The sequence below is a fragment of the Panulirus ornatus genome, chromosome 1 (assembly GCF_036320965.1).
Source record: "Panulirus ornatus isolate Po-2019 chromosome 1, ASM3632096v1, whole genome shotgun sequence".
Taxonomy (NCBI): domain Eukaryota; kingdom Metazoa; phylum Arthropoda; class Malacostraca; order Decapoda; family Palinuridae; genus Panulirus; species Panulirus ornatus.
The window spans coordinates 77909560-77933649 of NC_092224.1; the positions used below are offsets into that span (position 1 = coordinate 77909560).

Here is a 24090-nt window from a genome sequence, read left to right on the forward strand (position 1 = left end):
GACGAAATTATTCTCCACACCATTATGACGCAGGGAACAACAGCGCTCGTGATGTTCTTAATATCATACATAAATAATTCCGGTGCCGTGAACCCCATTACCCTATCCATCCCAAGTCACCGTACGTGAATTATAAAAGGCTCATCGTCTGCCATGCTTAGACGATAGGTGATCGTGTGTGTGTGTTACGACAGTCGGGTAATTGTTTAATGCTTGTTTGTTGCCCCTGGGAGGAGACTGCGCATCCTCCGGTCTCGAACACGGTGTACCATTACATGATGGATAAATCCCACACCAATTACTCTTGTTTTCAGAAGGAAAGCCAACATTACTGAGTAGTTCTTTCACTTTATTTTTCCTTTTTTTGTCGTTACTATGACACCTTATCATGATAAAATACAGCTTCGTGTGGCCTTCGCCAAAAAATGCAGCTTCGTGTGGTCTTCGCTAAATAAAATGCAGCTTCGTGGGGTCTTCGCCAAATAAAATGCAGCTTCGTGGGGTCTTCGCCAAATAAAATGCAGCTTCGTGTGGTCTTCGCCATATAAAATGCAGCTTCGTGTGGTCTTCGCCAAATAAAATGCAGCTTCGTGTGGTCTTCGCCAAATAAAATGCAGCTTCGTGTGGTCTTCGCCATATAAAATGCAGCTTCGTGCGGTCTTAGCCAAATAATGTCATTCGTCTCTGGGTACATGACCTGAGACGGGTTACTGTGTACATTTTTTCCCCCGAACGTACGACATCGTGTCTCGGACCACAACACAGATTTCGATATCAGGAGCGGTGCTTCCTTCACATCTGTCAGACGCATGTAAAACTCGCATTTTTTTTTTTTCAATTCTCATCGCTATCCTCGTTTGAGCCCTTGTCAAAGCAAAAAATATAATAAATAAATCAAGCTTCAGTTACAGAAAAGACAAAATAGATTTCAACGCGATTATACGGGGTTAAAAACGAAGTGAATTCCTGATATCCTTGAAATTGTCAAAGGGTAAATAACCAAGCACAGATTTCATCGCGTGATGATGGAGATATAATTCAGTTAGAATAATGGCTGCGCGTCTTGAAGGATCTGTCCAAGGACCCTCAGCTCCTAGGCCTTCGAGAGTGTTATAGGCAGTGAAATTCAAAGGCTTGGGAATCTGTCAGTGCATCTGGATGGACTCCAGTGACTAGGTACACCTCCAGCAGAAGGGGTTCATAGTGAAGCAAACAATTCCCACAGAGCCACGAGCCGGGGCTTACCGCGCCACGACCGTATGGTGTAGTGGTCAGCTTGGCTCACCTGTAAATCCACTGACCCAGGCCCGATCCCCGGTGCCGGCTGCCCCACCCAGCCCTACATCCTTCTTCTAATGTCCTTATAACTTGAATCTGGTTGGGGCACTCGCACTCTACTACGACCGTGCTAGCCAGCCCGAGAACGTGCAATCCTTCTTGAGACACACTGACTAGCGGTGAGGGGGAGAGCGGGCCATGTCCTGGAACATGGCCCTCAATGAGAGGCCTAATGAGCCCACCAGAGACTAACACCTACACATCCCTCCTCCACTGGCGACCATCAGGACCCACACTCGAGCACAGAGCAAATGCGTCCTCAACTCCCACGGGCCACATACGTAGCAAGGGGAGTGCGTCGCCTCAATGTTATCATAAACACCTGAAGAAGAAGAAGAAGAAGAGGACGAAGAAAAGGTGTTAAATACTTTTCCTGGAGGTGGTGATAACCTTGAGGGCCTTTAAAGCCCAGATAAAGCGACTCACAACCCAACACCGTCAACCTCGTCGTCTCCATAATTTTCCGGACTGGTGTGTTCATTTCCATGAGAGATCTGTGTCGATGGCTGGAGGTAGACGTACATACACACCCCGACTCTTTCCGTGCGGTTGGCCCAGCAGACCAAGCAGTAAGGAAGGCCACGAGAGAGAGAGAGAGAGAGAGAGAGAGAGAGAGAGAGAGAGAGAGAGAGAGAGAGAGAGATTGACTTTTGTATGTAATCGCGTCCTATCACGGAGTCGCTGCCATGGTGGGGCTGCCATGTGAGGATGATACTGTGCCATGAACACCATGCAGGGTTGAACGCAGACAATGCCGTACAACAGAGGTGTGTGTGTGTGTGTGTGTGTGTGTGTGTCGAGGGGGGGGTCGGGATTCAGGGGAAAACCTATGAATAACCACAACTGAAGGTGTGTGTGTGTGTGTGTGTGTGTGTGGGGGGGGGGGGGGGGGGGGGATGGTCCGCACGGAACCCGAGCTATAAACACTGACCTGAAACGACAATGGAACGAAACAGAAAGAACAAAAAAAAAAGAAGAGGGAAATAGGGCGTTTGGTACGAAGCTTTTCTACACAAAAGCGGCCGAGGGTTTAATGCTGTTTTTAAGCAGAAAACCATAAACGACGGCGATTTTTGCCCAAGGGGAATAAAGGAACGGGAGTTCAATTACCGACGTCTGGCTGAGAGCGAGAGAGAGAGAGAGAGAGAGAGAGAGAGAGAGAGAGAGAGAGAGAGAGAGAGAGAGAGAGAGAGAGCTGTGATCTGTATCTAAGGAGCAGATTTTTTTTTTCTCTCTCTCTGTTCTATTTCAGGATGCGCTGGTACCAGTGGGCTGCAGGAGAGCATAAGACAGTGGTGATGGTGATGAGAGAAGTCGTAGTCTTGGTGATGGTGAGGAGGGAAGAGGTTATAGCAGCTCTGTGTAGTATATATATATATATATATATATATATATATATATATATATATATATATATATATATATATATATATATATCCCTGGGGATAGGGGATTAAGAATACTTCCCACGTATTCCCTGCGTGTCGTAGAAGGCGACTAAAAGGGGAGGGAGCGGAGGGCTGGAAATCCTCCCCTCTCGTTTTTTTTTTTTTTAATTTTCCAAAAGAAGGAACAGAGGGGGCCAGGTGAGGATATTCCAAAAAAGGCCCACTCCTCTGTTCTTAACGCTACCTCGCTGACGCGGGAAATGGCGAATAGTTTAAAAGAAAAAAGAAAAGAATATATATATATATATATATATATATATATATATATATATATATATATATATATATATATGATGACAATGGTGGCAATGGTGACGATGACAGTGATGGTGGTACAGAGATACAGGCGGTGTGGTGTTGCCAGTGGCAGAAATGATAAGTGTTGGACACGTCTGCTGGTGGAGGAGGTGACAGTGGTGGATGACGGCAGTGTTGGTGACGGCACGACCCGGGAAGTACTGCCAACGCAAGAGAGCCACACCTGACAGTAGTGAGTCTTGAGGCGTACCCGTGAGTGCCATGCTCCTGGTGAGGTGAGCGGTGCCTGTGCTCGTGTGGCGTTTGGCAGTGACGGAGATGGTGGTTAACGCAGGCACGAGGGCGATGAATGACACGGGATGAGTAGATGCGAGTAAAGGAGGAGTTACGAGGGGAAACAAGGAATCGGGGGGGGGGGGGAAAGAGGAGAGGAGGATGACACTAAAGATAAGGAGACATTCAAAAAGTAAGATACGCGTCAGGAGGGAGAAGAAATGCGACGGAGACATGAAAAGATAATTACGAAAAAGGAATAAGAGAAAAAGAAGAGTTAATAAACGAGAGGAACCGAGGGAAAGAGAGGGGAGATAGGAGAGATCAGGGTGGAGGTGGTGGGACGAAGGGGAGACTACTGCTCATGCGCGGTGAGGGAGTCGGGGCGGGCTTGGGCTAGGGCTGCAGCATCGGCTCTAGTGAAGCTGTGACGTGGCCGCGGGCAGTCGGTGACGCTCCCATCAGTGTGCCTGCTGGACGCTGGGTAGTGGCGGCACATCCATCCTGAACCGTCTCTCCCCCACTCTCTCTCTCTCTGTCTCTCTCCCTAGTCTAGACAGAACCCTTCCACAAGCTCTGATAAACCATGACTCACCCACCATGAACAGCGTGTGATTCTGTGAACTCAAGGAAAAATACACGTACATATATATGTATCTATATATATATATATATATATATATATATATATATATATATATATATATATATATATATATATATATATATATATATATGAATTTCCTCTGCCAGTCTCCCAGCAGTGTGCGAACGAAGAGTGACAACCTACTGACGGTGTGCAGAGTGTGAAAGGCTTTGTAGGTGTTTGGTGTGGAGGGCGGGCGGGGCTCTGTCTCTCTCTGCATCTCCCGGGACCTGTTGGTGTGTGTGGTTTTTTAACAATACTTGTTTTGTGTGTTTTTTTTTAAAGCAAATAATATCTACAGAAACATGGCAAGTAACTCTTGGCTCATCATAGGTTCCTCTTGGGTTCACTGACGGAGCAGCGGGTCATCATGTGTGATAATCATATGTGTGATAACCATATGTCCCGTTTGTACGCAGGTTTCCGATGACCACTCATGAGTTGAACGCATACATGTGCTCCTTGGCTACTCGCCTTACGCACGGGAGTGAGTGGCAACATGAAACTTTTGCGTTGACGGACGGAGAACTTACGTACGCTCGAGTCCACCATGTGAAGTAAGACAACACCACCATAACGTCTTCCGCAGCTGATCGTGGAAGACGGTTCGTCAAAACACACAGATGCCGAGTCTGTTTGTATGTCACCAGTGTCTTTGATCTATGTCACAACACAAGTGTCGTGAGCGAAACAACCGTGTCGACATCCACGGTGGACTGAAACGTACGTTTGATTACTAGAAATATCCACTTGATGTTCACTCTGATTTATTCGGTTTGTGGAGGAGGTGGCTTGACACACTGACGGCCTTAATGACCCGGGCAGTTGACAGTCATGAGGCCTAACCAACCAACCAACCAACCAACCAACCAACCAACCAACCTCTCAGCACTATAGTCACTGTGTCCGTATACAGTGGTCGTCCCTGGAACCCTTCCGAAGACATATCAGTTAATGTATGTTGATGTGATTCATTAGGTCGGCCACAGTGAACCTCTGAACGCTTGTGTCAACCTTGCAGCTGCGTTTGAGTCTGGTTCAACATTTGCTTTACAAGAGACTTTGAAGTCCCGCGAAAACATGTGGGTCATGTTGAAGCTTTTGGTTTGCATTAAGCTTTTACTCTGGGCTACAGCTTTGTGGATGCGCTAAAGATTTTGGGATGCGTTGCTGCTTTTACGATGCGCCAATTGCTTTTGGGTTACACTGTTTCTTCTTTTTTTTTTTAAGCTTTTTGGATTCTTTTCGGCTTGCACTCGCTCGTTTTGGCGGTGGTGAGGCTTTTGGGTTGCAAGTTGCAATGCAGCTTTTTGAGTTGTTCCACGACTTTTGACGTGCATTAAAGCTCTTGCAGTGCACTAAAATACTCTGCCTTTCACTGGAGTTTGTGTTGTCCAACAGCTAATTCTGGCTGGCGTTAATGCTTTTAAGGTTATGGGTCGCCCCAGGAGTTCGGTTTTGCATAAAGCTTTGGAGTCGCACTACAGCTTGGGTTTGCATACGGCTTGTGAGCTGTGACAAAGCTTACAAGTTGCATCGCAGGTTTTGAACAGCTTAAAGCTTTTGAATTTGATCTCAGATTAACCTTTTCTTTTCCGGCCGATCAAGTTCAACCTCTTGGACTTCAGTCACACTCTCAAAGTTTTATTGATGATGGCGGTAAAAGTTCTGATCTACACCCTCAAGCTCCAAAGGGTCACACTGAAGTTCAGACAAAAAAAAAAGCATGTCGCTCAAAAAACTTTAAAGAACCTGTGGGTTGCGCTTAAAACTTTTATAAAGATTCACGGGTTAAACTAAAACTTCCTTTTTTTTTTCCTCTCCATGCGTCACGGATCACTCGAAAACTTTAAAAATGGACTTGAGGGTCACATTAAAAGTTTTAATAGAACTTGCGGGTCACACCGTCAGTTTTACTCACCCCCAAACGTCACACTAGGAGATAGATTCTGAAGGAACCAAGGCAGGCGGGTCACGCTATGCGTACTCGATCACACGAACACGCTGACTTGACTCATGCAGGCGTCATAAAGTGATACAGAAAGAAAACGAGACTTGAAGCACATGAAACTTCAAGTCAAATCTCGTAACTTTATTTTTCTCTCATGGCTTCTTATTAAACTCCTGGAACACGTAATACACCGTCGACATCCTCATCTTCCAAGCCTATTACAAAACTCGGACTTCAGATTAAAACTCTGGAAACAAATTACAATTTCGTATAACATTACAGCCCACGAGATAAACAAGACCCAACACTCCTCCCTCACTCACTCAAGTTGACGACGCTAAAATCACACAGTGATAAATCCTTCAGTGCGATAAAGAATAAATCTTTATTCTTTTATTTCACAAACAAAATACCAACTACTGAGGCAGATATTCCTGCATGTAAATCTTAATTATTAATAACCTTCAGACGAGCTCAAGGTTGAGAAGTACGTTCGCTCTTCGAGTCACACAACCTCCGTGTGGTGCCCATCTCTGAACACAAGACACACAAACTACAACACAGAAAACACGCCGCTTTATACTATTTCGGCTCAAATGGATTTTCTTTTTTTCTTTTCTTTTTTTTTCATCGGAATCAATCATGCGTACGAGAGTAAAATTGTTAGTTCATATTAATCAACTTGGGTTATCTATATCTTCCTTCACTACACACACACACACACACACACACACACACACACACATATATATATATATATATATATATATATATATATATATATATATATATCACCCCAGGAATCCTATCTGTCTTTTACGACTCCTGCAGCGCTCAGGAAGCCAGCCATGTCTACCGGTCGGGACCACAGGTCGTAAAGTGCAGCGATGTTGACTGTGTCCATGTGCAGAGTGCAGGGCAAGAGAGAGAGTAGTGAGTGTACAATGTCTTTCTTGTGGCAGCTACATCGTAGGTGTTAAGGGGTATCTTGTATGTATTTCATCAGTTTACTTATATACACATTTACCTTATCAGTATGACTCCATTTCCAAGAGTTCCTGCAGTTCACAGGCTGCGCTGCTTCCCGTAGCAGGGAAACGATGCACACCGTTGGAATGAGGTGTTCTTTGACGAATTTTATACTCTCAACTTTAAACCTCGCAAAGGTGATTTCTCACTCTTAGTGTATCCTCATGCAGGCCAAGTCCGCGCGCGCACACACACACACACACACACACACACACACACACACACACACACACACTCCGGCAGCGCTCAGGAAGCTGATCACGTCCACCTGTTGGGGGCCATAGGTCATAAAGTGTAGTGATGTTGTGTGTGGTGCGTATATGCGTGGAGAGAACAGGGCAACTCATCCGTAACTGGTCGGTCTCTTTGTTGTTGTATCATGGGCATGACGGATCCGTGATATAGTGAAACGTCGTTTGTATTGTTGTAAGGGTGGGTGGGAGATGCCCAGAGCGAAGACCGGAATGTGTGACGCGTGTTTGTCTGGGGAGTGTGGCTTCTGGTGAACGTATGTGGACGTAAGTGGAGGTTAAAACTGTGTTGGGAGGGCGGGTGTTTAATGCTCAATGTTTTACTTTAGCTTGAATGTCTTCGTTTGTATTATGGTTTGTTAGGAGGGAGGGGGTGTTAGGGGATAATCTATTAGAGGTTGTAATAGAGTGAGACAGAGGTACGATTTATTTTTTTTTTTCGTGGGGGTTTGCAGTTCGTCATGGAGTGGTTTGGGTTTCAATGGTTTAGTGCTGTTGCATAGGACTGAGTGCCGAAAATGTTTTGATCGTACTAAGAGGATCTTTGTTTCATTGTCTCAGGTGATGGGTGTTTGTGGATGTTAGGCACCAGTGATTGTTCTTGGTGCACTATTTCGTATGGTTTGAAGCTCTGTAATATTTGCTTTTGAGTGGGTAGAAGACCAGGCAGGTGAGGCGTGGTTTAGAGTGGAACGGATAAATTGTTTTTAGAGGATGGTAAGATTTTTTTTTATCCTAATCTGATGACAGTTAGTGCTCTCAGGTCATCTATTTTGTTTGTGTTGGGGAATAAATGTCATGTGTGTGTGTGTCGTATACGATGACTAAAATGATTGGTAACTAGTTCACTGGAAGTGACCGTACATTCAAGGTGACTGGAGGGTGTGAGCTGGATTCGTGTCTGTTTGAGATTAAAACAGTAGTTGAAAATTTTTCTGGAGAAGCAGATATTCTTTTCTGGGTGAGCTACTGTTCTTTTTGTAGTGTCAGGGTGTTGTAATGTGAGTAAGAGGTCATCTGCATATGGAAGAACCTTCACTTTGTAGTTTGCTGGAGGTAATGGGAGGTCGTGTGAGAAAGGTACTGAAGAAGGTTGGAGAGAGAACAGTGCCTTGAGGAACTCCGTCATATTGTCTGAAAGGTGAACCCACAGTGAGTGACTTGCTTCTTGCCAAATGAGTCTCTTCTATCCTTATGAAGCTCTGCAGCACTCAGGAAGCTAGCCATGTCCACTGGTGGGGACCAAAGGTCCTAGAGTGTTGTCATGTTGTATGTGCGGCTATGACAAAGTATGCAGGGCAGTTTAGTAATAAATACTCGCTGTCCTCTTTATGGTAGATATCGTGGGTATCAAGGGTACTGGGATATGTTGGAGTGTTGCAGTGATGGCAGGCGTCTACAGTATAAGCGTAAGAGTGTGACTCGTATGTGTCTGGGAGTTTGGTTTCAGACGGGTGTATGTATGGTTGATTGGAGTTAAATTTCTCTATTAGATTCTTTTTTTGAATCTTTCACGTTGCCTTTTATCTCTAATCATATGGCTGGGAAGGTTGTGCAAGATACCTCCAAGGGTTGGCATGAAGTTTCGATCTAAATCCGTCAGATCATCTTCAGGAGCGTGTGGAGAGGTCAGTGGAGCCGGTATGCGGAGAAGGTCTGGTAATACCTACATATAGATGGGCATGTAGGGCTCATTGGCTGTTGCGTGGTGCTGGGGCATGTAGATGTAGTATCCTGTCCTGGCCTGTGTTCTGGTTGTTGACATTAGGTTGATCCTCGATTATCAGTGGCTCGGCGATGTGTTGGCGTCTTGTGACTTGTTCACAGCGTAGATTTTACAACTGGCTTTCAAGTGCGGGTAGAGTTACGCTTCGTGGTGACACGTATATGGACGAAACCTTCTTGCAGGTTTAGGGTAAGTCTTCTGGACGATGTATAGGTTGTGCTTACCTCGTAGTTATCGCGTAGGTCATGTTGGTAAAGTGCTCACAGTCTCTTTGTTCACATTTGAGTTCATCAATTACGTTGGCTTCTTGTAGCGTGTCTTGTTCTTTATTTAGCTAGTCGTTCATGATGAAGGTGCTTGTTTTATCCCTTTTTCTGTTGCAGAAAACTAGCTTAACTTTGTCGTATTGTGTTGTTTGGTTCATGTTTCTGGAGAAGATGTCTCGTAGTATACGTTCTTCTGTCTTTTAGACAGCTGACACCTGTTTGAAATATATTGTGTGTGTTGTTGTGTTGCTTGGAGGTTCTGACGATGTGAGTTTTTTTGCGCATAAAGTATCTTGGTTGTTTCTCGAGGTCGGAGTTCCTGTAGCCGTCGGTGATCAGGGTCTGTTTGATCCGTTGTATTTCTATTCGAAAGACAAGCCAGTTAAATGTAGTCTTGCATGTCGGGTGCGGCACTGCTTTCATAACTCCAGTTTTGTTGTAGCGATGATGACATTCATCAGCAGCATGCAGACATCTGCCGTGGTCGTCAGTACTGCCATTCATCATGACATCAGGGTCTGGCATCTTGTTGTTGACGCTCAGTTCATGAGTGAATTTCAGAACCGAGTTATCTTCCGTGGCTGTCTTGAGAGAGGGTCCAGGTTTGTTTCATCTCTGATGACGACGTAAATGCCATGGACGTATCAACAGTACGTGGATACCATTTGAATCATCCTGTAGGACACTGTATTCCATGGGAGGAACCAACGCATAACCACAGACACCACCATCGACATCGTCTGTGGAAACTTGTACAACCACCCACAACTGCATCCACCAAGCTTGCATCCCACGCACCACCTAACACCAACTTCTGGAAGCCTGCACAACAAGGGCTTCATTCTGACACACCTCGATGAAGAATGTAAACGTCTGGGGAGTGTGGTTTCACATGGTTCTCTGTCTGGTGTGGTGGTGTTTATGACCCGGGTTGTGAAGGTGGTTGCTTAAGTGTCTGTTGGGTCATTTCGCTGTGGACAATTTTTGTTCAGTGTTGCATTTGATGGTTGGGGTGATCAATGAGTATAGGGATAAGCTTTTTTATTTCACTGTGGGGGATGATGGTTAGTTATTGAGGGGGTCTGGGTGGCAGGGATCTAGCTGCTGCAGCAGCAAAGAACCGAGTACCGAGCATATTGTGGTGGGATTGTATTGGGAGGACTTCATTTCAGTGTGTGGGTGTTTCTGTATTGGCAAGCAGCCAGTGAGTTTGTTCCGAGAGCTCTGTCTTGTATACGGTTTGCAGCTGTGTTATATATACATGCCTTTGAGACGGTGAATCAACAGGCAGGTGGGGCGTAGTTTAGGGTGAAGCGGATGAATTGTCTGCAGAGGATACTGAAAGAGTCTTCTCCTTATTCATATTTGGTATCACTACGTGTTCTGAAAGGCATTTAGTTCATTATTATTGCGTTGATGTTAGTGGTTGGGGAGTGAATATCTTGTGGGCGTGTGTGTGTCGCATGTGATGGTCAGATAAGTTGGTGTCTTGTTGAGTCGATAGTGATTGGCCACTCATCGTGGCGGTGGGTGGACGATGGATTCGTGTCTGTCGAGGGATAAAGGGGTGACTGAATACTACTGGATGAGCCAGTGTTCGGTGTGGCTATACATACATAGAGAATCAGAGGGATTTAAATGATGGTATTTATGGATCTGGACAAAGCATATCATAGGGTTGGTGGGGATGCTCTATGGAAGGTGATACGAATATATGGTGTGGGAGGAAAACTATAAGGTGCAGTGAGGAGTCTTTATCAAAACAGTAAGGCGTGTGTGTGTGTGTGCAGGAAAGTGGAGGGTAAGTGATTCCAGGTGAAGGTGGATCTGCGGCACGGATGTCTGATGCCACCGTGGCTGTTTAATCTGTGTATGCATGAGGTGGTGAAGGAGGTAAATGCATCAGTTTGGGGAAAAACTGCAGGTCTGCTGTTAATGGGTTGGACCAGGATGTATAAAGCGATCAGGGGAAACCGAAGGAAAGTCTGTGGGGCTTGCTCTTGGCAGGGGGCTCTGGTTTTGGTGCATTATACGTGTCAGCTAGAGAGCGGATGTGAACAAATGAGGTCATCCTTCGAGGATTAGTGGCGCTACCTTGCCACGCGGGAAACAGCGAACAAGTATGAAAAAAGAGGAAGAACTATTTTATTTATATATATATATATATATATATATATATATATATATATATTCATTTATTTATTCATTTATATTTATCATACTTAGTCGCTGTCTCCCGCGTTAGCGAGGTAGCGCAAGGAAACGACGAAAGAATGGACAAACCCAACCACATACACATAAACATAAACGCCCACACACGCACATATACATACCGATACATTTCAACGTATACGTACATATACATACACAGACATATACACATATACATATGTACATATTCACACTTGCTGCCTTCATCCATTCCTGTCGCCACCTCGCCACACATGAAATGGCACCTCCCCTCCTCCCCATGCGCGCGCGAGGTAGCGCTTGGAAAAGACAACAAAGGCCACATTCGTTCACACTTAGTGTGTATCTATATATATATATATATATATATATATATATATATATATATATATATATATATATATATATATATATATATATATATATTCGCCGTTTCCCGCGTAAGCGAGATAGAGCCAGGAGGAAACGAAGAAATAGCCTTTTCATATGCCCTGGTTCAGCAAACTGACAGCGTGTCGCATACAAATTACCAGACACACTCAAAAAAACTTAAAATCTGAGTAGTATAAACATTCACCTTTGTCCCCCTTTGCCTATATACAGTGACACTAAACATGTTTTCCGCCAATCCTCAGGCAGCGCACCAAGATCCATACATGATGCACTGACAATCCTAAGTAACCGGCACCATACTTCTCAGAAATTCAGCAGCACTACCACCTACTCTCCTCACATTTCATCTCCCATAGCTTTCTCACTTCGCATAACTCCCCATCCCAAACATCCCACATCCACCAACCTATCGTCATACTCATTCAACAGTCCCTCAAAACACTCATTCCCTTACAGTTTATCTCTGTTTGTTACCACCTTCAAGTGTCCCAATTTATTTTCATATTTTTTCTCACGCTAATAACCTCCTTCCATTGCATTTTTTTATTCTGAAGTTTGTTAATACTCGCTCACTTCTATTGTCCCTCTTTTTCAGCTCCTGCGCCTTACTCTTGACCTCCAGCCACTTTCTCTTCTATATCTCCCAGTCACACGCACTCCTTTTCTGTAAATATCGCCATTACACCTTTTTTTTTTTCTCTTTCCCTAGCAATTTAACTTCGTCATCCCACGACTTACTACCCTGCCTCAGCTGCCCACCTCCCTCTATACACAGGCCACGAACTTCTTCCCATTAATCAGCACTGCTTCCCTAGATAAATCCCATTCCTCACCCACTCCCATAGTTTCACTTGCTATTTACTTTTGCCATTCTACGCTCAATATCTCCAAGTATTTCTTCACACAAACGTCTTTTCCAAGTTCACTTACTTTCACTACTTTCTTGTCACCGACATCATTTCCTCTGACCTGAAAGCCTCTACTAATCTTCACCCTCGCCTTCACCAGGTAATGAGCAGCCATCCTAGCAGTTGCCACTCCCAACATATTCACGTACATGAGCCTCTCTTTTACTCGCCTATCTATTATTACGTGATCCAATAATGCCTGCTTGCCATCTTTCCTCCTCACTCACGCATGATTTTGAATGTCCCTCTTTTTAAACCATATATACATGCAGTTATCAGTTCTTACGTAGTACACAACTCCACAAGCGGCTCACTATTTCCATTCGCATCACTGAATGTCCCATGCCCCTCACTTCTACCCTCAACTACCACTTACGCATTCAACTCATCCATCACTAATACCCGATCTCTCGCATCAAAAACTGCTGACACACTCACTCACCTCCTCCCAAATGACTCGCCCCTCTTCCTCAGTCCTCTCTTGTCCCATTAATAATCACACACCTCTGGAAATCCACTTTCATTTCTGTCCACATCTTTTTGGGGTTCCGCCTACATGAGTTTACATCGCGTGTGAAGAGTTACCTTGGGCGAAGCTGTATCAACAGGACTATGGTCTTATCAAAGACCTTTTCACCACAAGAGTCCACATTTCCCTACGACTGGAAGTAGCGCGGTCTTGGGCTGTAAAGAGCCTATGTAAAGACATCATGGGTAACACCATTAAGAGGTCCTCAAGGGTGATTATACGTAACACTCGTGGAACATAGGCTGTTTAGGATCACCTTCCTGCAGGCGCATTACCAGTGCCCTGGGTACTGAGACTGAGGTAATGCCAACGTAATCCATGGTGTGAGGTCAGGGTGTGAACATCTGTATATCATAATGGTTCTCCTGAGTGGGCTGTGGTCCCGGGTCAGGGTAATGTGTGTAGCGAGGTTGCTGATCTTGGTGTTCTAATAATGAATTATGGGCTTTACTCAACCATCACTGTTGAGACTTGCAACGTTCTCTCTGATGATCTGACAAGATATCCGCCTCGTCAGCTTTGTGGCAGATGCGGCCACAAAGCTATCATTCGTTGTGGTCTAGTACGTCTTTACACTTCCACTGATATGTTTTTCTCTCTGGGCCTTAACCACAAACGTCTTCACTAACTTGTGCCAATCAACCTCTCCTCCACTTTCTCCAACCTAATCTTTCAATGGCTAACTTCCCTACTGATAAAGCCAATCTTTTCGGTGACTTATTTCCTTACTTCCCTTGGGCTCGACTTTGGATAATTCCACATTCAACCCTCCTCCCCTACCTCCTCCAACTGAACCTATGTCCTCCCATATATTTTCCGCGCGCACGGTTCTTCTGACTACAATTCCATGTGCAAGTGGGCCAGGTGTATGGCCCAGATGGCATGTCTATACCTCCATCCCCCAGTCATTCTTACGCCGTTGATTCAACACTCCACACTTCAACTTTCGTCCTTCCTCTCCCTACTCCAATACTCACTCATATCTTGTTGCTAAAAATGCCCCCCCCCCCCCCCCTCTCTCTCTCTCTCTCTCTCTCTCTCTCTCTCTCTCTCTCTCTCTCTCAATGTTGACTTCTCGAAATCGGGAAGCAGCAACTTCGTTATACGAATGAGTGCATTAACGCTATTCCTACCAATGCATAGTTCTAAATCTCATCACCCCTACACTATTAACGTTCAACGCACTAGGATTTAGCCATACAATAACAAACAAAAAACTATCTTGAGCATAAACATATCCCCCATTCTAGCCTGGAAGCCCTTCATAATAACGCTACAATACCTGCTTCCCAAAAGCTCGGAGTGATGTAGAGGTGCCACAGTTATTTTTTTTTCTTTTTCTGAGCAGCTAATCCCCTTTTGTAGCGTGGTCTTATTCAGCCTAATATGGAGTACTGCTCGCATATCTGAGGTAGTACTTCCTCCTCCACCTCTCTCTTAGCCAGAATGGAATCAAAAGATTTCCGCCTCGTATAACTCTCCGGCTCTCACCTCTCTTCAACCATCCCTTTCTGTCCACCACGATGTTGCCGACTCTCTCTCTCTCTCTCTCTCTCTCTCTCTCTCTCTCTCTCTCTCTCTCTCTCTCTCTCTCTATCTATCTATCTATCCATCTATCTATCTATCTATCTATGTCTATCTATCTACCTATCTATCTATCTCTATCTCTCTCTTCTACAGGTTTTATATCTCGGTCACTGCTCTCCTGAGCTGTCCTCGTGTGTCCCAGCAGCACCCAAGCCACACACGGCTGGCTGCTGCTTCTCATAACTTCGGTGAGGTAACCCACCACACGAAGATATGCCGTTGTGATCCCTTTTCTCTCTCCAAGGAAAGCGAAGCTGTGGACTTCTCTTCCTACTTTTCTCTCTGTCTTTTCCTACAGACTTCCAACTTGAGGAGGTGTCATCTAATCTACTCGTCCTTTTCAACGTCCTTACTTTACCTTCATCCAAGTTTGTCACCGTTAAGGCATGTTTGCCTCTGCTCTCGTCAGTTGTAATAAACTGCGATAAATCAACACACACACACACACACACAGATATACAAATATATATGGCACTTTGTTAAGTTCAGGACCCTTCTATGGGGCCTCCTACAGCTTCAAGGTTGTGCTACTTTCATTAGCAGGAAAAGGATGGATTCCTTTGATATGAAAACTTCCGTGACGAGACCAGACTAAGTGTCGTCCACTGATGGTGATACGACCCCTGTCAATTGTAACTTTCACTCGCGGTGTTGCCACATGCAGGTGGAGCCCAGTAACGAATAATTCATGGATAGCTGGGTCATACTTCCTAGAGAAAAAAAAAAGAAATTAAGTCTTGCACTCAACAAATTGTGACTTTCCGAGTGACAATTTTTTTTTTCTTATTTTGCTTCGATATTCTCGCATTTACGGTTGATGACCGCGACGCATTCGCGAGCCGATCCCGCATCGGGTCGAATCCTGGTCGCGGCAGTCAGTCCAGCGTTAACCTAGCTGTTCATCCTCCCATATAGAGGTCTGGTCGATCAACTGGGCACCTAGCTTAGGCTAGGGAGAGAGAGAGAGAGAGAGAGAGAGAGAGAGAGAGAGAGAGAGAGAGAGAGAGAGAGAGAGAGAGAGAGAGAGAGAGAGAGAATCATAGGATGATCGAGGAGGGTGGCGAAAGCTCTGGAAACATTGAGGAACAGGTGAAAAGAGAGATCGTTATCTCGAAAGGCAAAAATGGATATGATTGGAGGTATAATAATCCCAACAATGTTATATAGATGTGAGGCATGGGCTATATGTGAGGATGCGTGGACGAGGGTGGAGGTGTTGAAAATTAAATGTCTGAGGACCACATGTGTGGAGGTGTTGAATCTGAGGACCATATGTGGTGTGAGGTGGTTTGATCGAGCAAGTGTGGTTGAGAGAGCTGAACAGAGTGTGCTGAGATGGTCTGGACACACGGAAAGCATTAGCGAGAGGTTGACAAAGAGGATATATATATATATGTGTCAAAAGTAGCGGGAACAAGGAGAGGGAGGAGACCAAATTGGAGCTGGATGGATGGAGTGAAAAAGATTTTCAGCGACCGAGGCCTGAATATGCAGGAGGTGAAAGGCATGCACGGGATATAGTGAATTAGAACGATGTGGTATTTAGAGGTTGACTTGCTATACAGTAGAGTGAACCAGGACGTGTGAAGCGTCCGAGGTAAACCATGGAAAGGTTTATGGGACCTGGTTGTGGATAGGGAGCTGTGGTTTTGTTGCATTACACATGACAGCTAGAGAATTGATGTGAGCAGATGCTGCCTTTTTTTTCGTCTGTTCCTGGCGTTACCTCGCTAATGAGGGCAACGGCGGTCAAATATGATTATATAAGTATATATATATATATATATATATATATATATATATATATATATATATATATATATATATATATATATATATATATATATAGCGTTAATGAGATGGCCTTGGTTAGGGCATTCAGTTACCTCTGCCGTCTCAGTTAACACACGAAAAAACTCAAATTGCAATTCATGGCGCTTCATGAATATGAATCTGTGAAAGTTAACTTACGTGACCTTATAAATGAATTACGCTATCCCTGCTGATGCTATTGAGCAACTGCAGCCTTCTATAAGCTAAGGCTTCCATGCATTTTGAACGGCATTCATGTACACGTACTCAACACCCTCTGCTATCACTTTCAGACGCCGCAACAATCCATTTCGTACTTCTTTTTTGCATGTCTCGTAAGACGAGAACATGAGTCTTCTTCTGCCACTGGGAACAATAACTCCAATACTAAGGACGTTAAAGGGATTGGCTAGAGGTATAGGGATGGATGATGTCAACACTCCTACGCCAAAAGTGGTGAGAATCCTTTCTCCTTATGTTTGAGCATGGATTCGAACGCCCTGCGTATTCGTCCCTTAAGGCATTCCCTTGAGAAGTTTATTGATGACATGAATGTACAGGACTTAATTCTATCAACAACCGGGGATAGACTCAGTAATGTCCCAACTGGGAGAAAAAAATATTTTACACGTGATATCAACTCTTAGCTTCCAGTATTCTTTTTTAATGTTAGTCTCCACGATGGTCGTGAAGGAAACAGGATCTCAGAAAAGCAAGCTTGAAGAAGCTTCTTCGTAACGACCTTGACACGATTAGCTGGGATGGCATGGTGGACAGATATGAGATGGATCTTCTTTGAATAACATTCAGTTGGGTAGTCACAGTAGTAGAAGCGTGCGTAACATTGCACAAAGCAGTAGAAAGTCTAAATGAAATTCTTCCCGTTGTCAGAGTCGATGAAACAAAAGAGCGACAAGAAAAGCGGTTAAATAAAGTACACTAACTTGTGCAGAAGGAAGGGGAAAAAACCTACATGTCAAAAGAAAACGTGTATACATATATATATAAATAAAAAAAAAAAAAAAATATATATATATATATATATATATATATATATATATATATATATATATATATATATATATATATATATATATATATACTTGTTCGCTTTTTCCCTCATTAGCGTCAGGAAGAGACGAGATATGGCCTCATTTCCTCACATCCACTCTCTAGCTGTCATGTATAATTTACTGAAACCAGAGCCCCTTATAAACAACCAGGCCCTACAGACAGAGCTTACCGCGGTTCCCCTCGAACACTTCATATGCGCTGACTCAGCCTCTGACAGCAAGTCGTCCCTGTTTAGCATGTCGCTCCATTTCGCCCTATCTCTTGCATGTCTCACGCCCTCCTGCATGTTCAAGCCCAGAGCACTCAAGGCGTCTTTCACTCCCTCCTTTAACGTCCTCCTTGGTTTCCCTATTTCCCTTGTTCCCTCCACTTCCGATTTATACCCCATCTTACTCATCCTCTCCTAACTCACCCTTTCCATATGCTCAAACCATCTCGGCACATCCTTTTGAGCAGTCTCACACATACTCGTCTTACCACCTCACCTTTCGCTCACCTCATCATTCCTTATTCGATCAACCCTCCTCACACTACCTAATGACCTCAATCATTTCACTTCCAACGCATTCACTCTCCTCTGTACTATCTTATCTAAGGCCCACGCCTCGCATTCATACAACACCGTCGGAACTACTATGCCATCCAACATACCCATCTGTGCCCTCACAACCATCAACTCATCTTTCCACATATATTCCTCAGCGTACCGAAGAGTTTGGCCCCCTCACTCATCCTATAGCTCATTTCAGCTAACATGGTTCCATTCGCTGCTATGTCTTCTCCAAGATATGTAAAAAACTTCACTTCCTCCATTCAAAATCACACTGCCAATAACTTCTCTCTCTCTCTCTCTCTCTCTCTCTCTCTCTCTCTCTCTCTCTCTCTCTCTCTCTCTCTCTCTCTCTCTCTTTTCCTCTGTTGAACAGAATAACCTTGATTTTACTCACATTTGATATCAAATCTCGCCTTTCACACTCTCCTAAACTCAGAAACTAGCTTCTGCACCTTCTCACTGCAATCAGCCACCAGTGCTGGATCATCAGTAAACAGTAACTGATTCACCTTCCAAGCCCCCAGCCCTACAGTCAACCTTACATTAGGAACATCTGCTGCAATGCCATCCACAATAGCCTCTTTGCCACACTTCATTTTAGGTAAGGCTTTCACCAAACCGCCAGACTCACACCAACCAATCCTAACATCGAACATATTCAACAGTCCTTCATAAAACTTACTTCAGTTTCCCTTCACTATATCTGTTACCACCTCCTCATTTACTCCCTTCACTAATGGTCTCATGTCATCTCTTTTTCTCACACTGCAAACCTTCTTCCGAAAACTTCTCTTCTCCCAGATGTTTCTGGTACTCGATCAACCCAATTCTCGTTTGCCCTCTTTTTCAGCCCCTGCGCCTTCTTCCCGACGCTTTCTCTTGTAAATTTCCCTAATTACTCGCGCCCCTTCCCTGGAAGGAACGCCCATATATTTCCCTTTTCTCTTTCACCATAATCTTAACTTCCTCATCCCACCACTTATGACAACGATTTACCCATGGGCGAGGAGGATTCGAACCCAGTCCTACCGCACTTCTGTCACCTCGTGATCCAGCATACCGGCCTACCGAGCGGAAGGACTGGTATCGAATCACTCCTCGCCCATAGGTGAATCTTCATCGTCTATACCCTGTGCCCAGTGTACGTTACAGGTATGATAAGCTTTACCGTAGTGTTGGAGGATTGATTTCATGACCCGTACGAGCGTGAGCCTTCCCTAACCTCTCAGGTTATGAGAGGGTGATGGGGGTTCTCATGCACCACTGGCAGGTCTGAGATGGAAAGCTTTTGTCGCCTCGTGGTCTAATGGGTAGTGTAGCGACCTGCCGCGAGGTAGGACTGGGTTCGATTCCTCCTGGTGAGGCTTTATATCATTAGGGGTTAAATCTCGTTAAAGATCTTCTCACTCCAAGGGAGTCAACATTTCCTTGCTACTGGAAGTAGCGCAGCCTTGGGCTCCAGTAGCCTTTAAAAAAGGTGCTCAGTAACACCAGAACTCTTACAAATAAATTGGTCCTGGGGTAATCATAAATGAATAAGATATTTATCATTATTATTGTGTGTGTGTGTGTGTGTGTGTGTGTGTTTAGACTGCGCTCGCTTGAAGTTACACCGCGAGTGAAGTCACAATTTGGTGAGGAAGTACCATCATCAGTTGACGAGAGAGTACAGTCCTGTCGAAGAACTTCCCGCTTCAAAGGAGTCCGTCCTGTCCCTGCTACTTAGTGAAGCGCGGCCTTGAATCTGCAGGCGCTCCTGGGGTTCCTGGTATATAGACAAATAGATTGATAGATATTATCAACTGGAGAGGTGAACTGAACAGCTGAAAACATATTTTTGTAAACAGAAACGTCGGGTATTCAATAAGATCAGTGGAGGGCGTCGATCCTCACCTCCCACAATCACATTAGAGATATAAAATGAATTCGTTGCCCTACGGTCTGTGGTGGAGCGTGTTGCCACTAGCTACGTCTGCCACACAACAACAAACCCTCCCTCCCTCCTCCGCCAGCCACTATTCAGTGGCTCCCGGGACCTACATTTACCACTGCTGAGAGGGCGACTCTCCTCGAGAGATACGGTCCACTGGGGGGACATGTGAAAGAGATGCTCTGAGTTATAATGATGGCCGAGGGAAAAAGTTGGAATTGGAGAATCAGGTGTTCTGCTGGAAATATCGCGACTTCATTTCTGATGGCGGAGTTTGAAGTCTTTTGAAAAAATAAAAAAATAAAAAAAATCCTTGAGGTTTCTTCTCTCTCTATTGGCCCAGTGACTGAAGAGGAAAATATCTATCTATCGATGTTACGGTAGTCTGTGATGATAACTTATTGACTGCTGGTCGACGGTGTATCTTCCCAAATAAATTATTGGTATTCTTTTCAGTGATTCTCGTTGTCAAATCATCTGTCACTCTGGTAGACCAATACGACTTGCGTTCCTCATAGACGAAGAGATACGGTAACGGCTGAACGAAACAATGTGATCATGACGTGTGCGTAACGGATCTTCCGTGGTCGATGTCTCTGTTTTCGGACAGCGCGGTAACTGACGAGACCCCACGGGTGTGAACGCAGTCGCTGAAAGCTCGCAGGCGAGATTGATACGAACACTGACTCAAAAGGAAGACCCGTGCGAGGAGATTCCACGATGAAGGCCAAGAAATCCCAGGACGAAGGCCACAGCGGCCGACAGTAGAGACGACTTATGCCCAGTGACTGTTTGCTTGCTGAACGTCGCATCTGCAGGCACTACCCCATCCCCACAGGGCCTGACGAAGAATAAGAAGCTATCAACAGGGCCTGGTGCTTGGCGCTGATGAGCCCGAGAGCCGCCTGCTGGGACGCCAACGACGAAGAACAAGACGGTGTGGCGGCGCCTGGCTCTCATGCCCTCAGAGCCTAGTCCGCTGTGATCTGTGACCTGCTCAACGCGCTTAATGTAAGTACTCCACTGTCTTTCTCGTTTTCTTTAGAGAAGTGACGTCATGCGTCCATTCTGACCCACATGTGACTTATTCTCTCTGATTCTTCTATTTTTTTTTTTTTTTTGTTTTGTTTTTCGAGTGACTTCCACCGAAAACAAAATGTCAGACTCACTAGGATGTCGCCAGCTCTCTGTCCTGTCGTGTCATATGACTCAGCACTTCACGGTGTCACACAGCTTAGGAGTGTCACATGGCTTGTATCCTGATGGCCGGCATTCGTGAACGTCACAGAAATTTTTCCATGATGTTTTATGGCTTTTGAGAACATCACATGACCTGCTCGATGATGTCAAAGAGCTTAGAAACATCACAGGACCAGCTCCGAGATGACTTAAGAACACTGTGGGGCCTATAATGATGTTATCTGGCCTTGAAACATCATAGGAACTGTTCCATAATGATGTCAAATGGCTTAAGAACATCACTGGACCTGCTCTGTGTTGTCCTATGTCTCAAGGCCATCATCCTCAGACCTGCTGTGCTATCACACGGCTTAGCAACATCATAGAAATACCCCCGTGATGTCTTATGGTTCAGGAACATCACAGAGCTCGTCCTATGATGTCGATTAACACAGGCGTTAAGGACTCGTTGCTCTGTCTTTCTTCTGTGTTTCTGGATGAGTGCATCGTACCAGGGGTAGATGTTGACCTACATGGCTTTAAAAGGTGTTCCCGTCACGTAAAATCGAGATGGAGTCACTATGCCAAGATTCCAAGTGATGAAAGAAATATCTTGCAGAAAAAGACGAAAATATAGCCATTAAGAGGGAGGGAGAGGGAGGGAGGGAAGAAGAGCAGAGCAAAGGAGCAGGGGTGACAGCTGGGTTTGGGTACGTGGGGCTAGATGGAGCGTGAGGGGAAACATTGATTTTGAGGGGGATAGATCAAAGGTCAACCGAGGGATGAGTATTAAGCTTCCCTACACCGGCTGTTCGTCGCCACATCACTTGACTTGGTGACGATCGTCCACCCGCACACCAAGCAGGAGGACAACCCAGGGACCTTTCACGTACCTGCAGTTCACGTGGCTGGATCACATCATCAGTAAACAATGCTCGTGCGTAGACGGGGTCTCCTATCGTTCTTCGATTCGACACAGTGGTGCGAATCAGCGTTAACCATCAATTCACTCTGGCGAAAGGTTAGGTAAAGGTTCTACTCACGTATTTTTTAAGGGTCGTAAGAGGCAATTAAGAGGGGAGGGAGCGGGTGACTGGAAACCCTCCCTTACTGTATTATGACACTTTCCAAAAACGGGATCAGAGGAAAGGCCAAGTGAGAATTTGTCCTCGAAGGCTCAAGCTGGGATGTCTGGACGTGCGTGAATGTAACCACGATAAGGAAAAGGAAGAGATAGGCAGCACGTCTGAATAAAGGAGACTGGTCGACCTGGCTCAGAATGAAACTGAATTGAAGGGGAAGGGGATAGAATGGTTTGGGAATGTCCGAGGGGTAAACTCTGGATTTAGTGAGAGGGCAAGAGCGGAGGGGAAGGGGGCGCCACACATGATGAAGAAGGAGTTGCTGCAGTGTGTTAAAGAGCATAAGGAAGTGAGTTCAAGACTGATGTGGGATAGAGCGAAAGTAGACTTCCAGAGGTGGGTGATTTTGTATTTAGGCGACTGGTAGAGAATAAATTGAAGAAGAGGGGATGGAGCTGAGAGAATGCTTTGGTGGTTTTGATGCAAAGGGGTTGAATTTTGGTGTCTGGGAATCTGAATGCGTGGTCGACGTAGTAATTAAGGGTATAACTGAGGGGACTTGGGGTACTGGCTATAGATGAAAATGGGGAAGAGTTGTCAAGTTTTGTGTTGAAAGAAGACTGATGAGTGGAAACATTCGGCTCAAAAAGAAGTGCGTACATATGTGCATATGGGTAAGTGGGTTTGGGGGTCACTGAGCAGTATTGGATTGTATGCTAATCGACAGGTGTGCAAAGGAGAGGTTGTTGGATGTGAACGTGCTCAGAAGTTTAGGTACTTGACCATTTCTTGGTAAAGGTGAGTGTGGAAGTTGATAAAAGTTTTACGAAAAAAACGGAAGTGAGTCAGCTTTAAAAACAGGCTTATGTGCAGAGATACCGATGGAGAGTGAAGAATGGGACAGTGAGAGTAAATGAAACAAGAGAGTGGAAGAACGGATGTCAGGTAACAAAGCAGTGCTTACAGGTGTGGGAGAAGCACTCTGCGGCAGCTATTTTTCTTGTGAGCAGCTATTTCATGTCTACAGGAGTTTTATTCGCCCAAGTGTGGAGCACTACTCACACATCTGGGGTGGCTCATCCCCCACCTCTCTTCTAAGTAAAGCGTTAATAAAAGCCTATCGTCATATCATTTCTCCTGGCATCACCTCTCTTTAGCCTCTCCTTTCCGTACGCAGGGATGTTGCTGGTGGCTCTCTCTATCCTACAGGTACCATTTTGGCCACAGTTCTCCCGTACTGTCTGCAAGTGTTCTCATCCCTAGGGTTTGGACCTATGGCATGCGTGTGACCGCTGCTTCCTAGTTTGTGTGTGGAGACCGACCACTCGAGGATTGGCTGTTATGATACCTTCTTCTCCCGGAATCTGTGGAATTGTCTTCCTTCATTAGTCTTTTCCACTTCACATAATGTGCCTTCTTTCAAGGGTCAGGTGTACACACGCTGGCAGAGCCCAGATTAATTTCTTTTTTCTCTCTTTCACCGGAGACGGCCTTAACTGAGGCATGGTTTGCCCGGGCCATGTCGGTAACTACTTACATAACTTGTACATAAGTATACACACACACACACACACACACACACACACACACACACACACACACACACACAAAGATTTTGGGCTGATTTTTTGTTTGTTTCCTTTTCGTACGTGTGTGTGTGTGTGTGT

At 45.0% G+C, this 24090-nt stretch overlaps 1 protein-coding gene across 3 annotated transcripts in view; it reads left to right on the top strand.

The window, feature by feature from the left end:
• Positions 1-3734: 3734 nt before the first annotated feature.
• The window catches only part of LOC139749877 (uncharacterized), a 189723-nt gene continuing 169367 nt past the window's right edge, over positions 3735-24090 (top strand). The window contains exons 1-2 of one of the 3 annotated variants that reach the window (XM_071664254.1): positions 3735-3801; positions 20619-21173. In XM_071664254.1, the coding sequence (XP_071520355.1) occupies positions 21172-21173 (2 nt within the window). In that variant the 5' untranslated portion in view covers positions 3735-3801; positions 20619-21171. Of the gene's footprint in view, positions 3829-19365; positions 19385-20618; positions 21174-24090 lie in introns of those variants that run through there. The other 2 variants (XM_071664263.1, XM_071664271.1) reach the window with 2 other exon arrangements.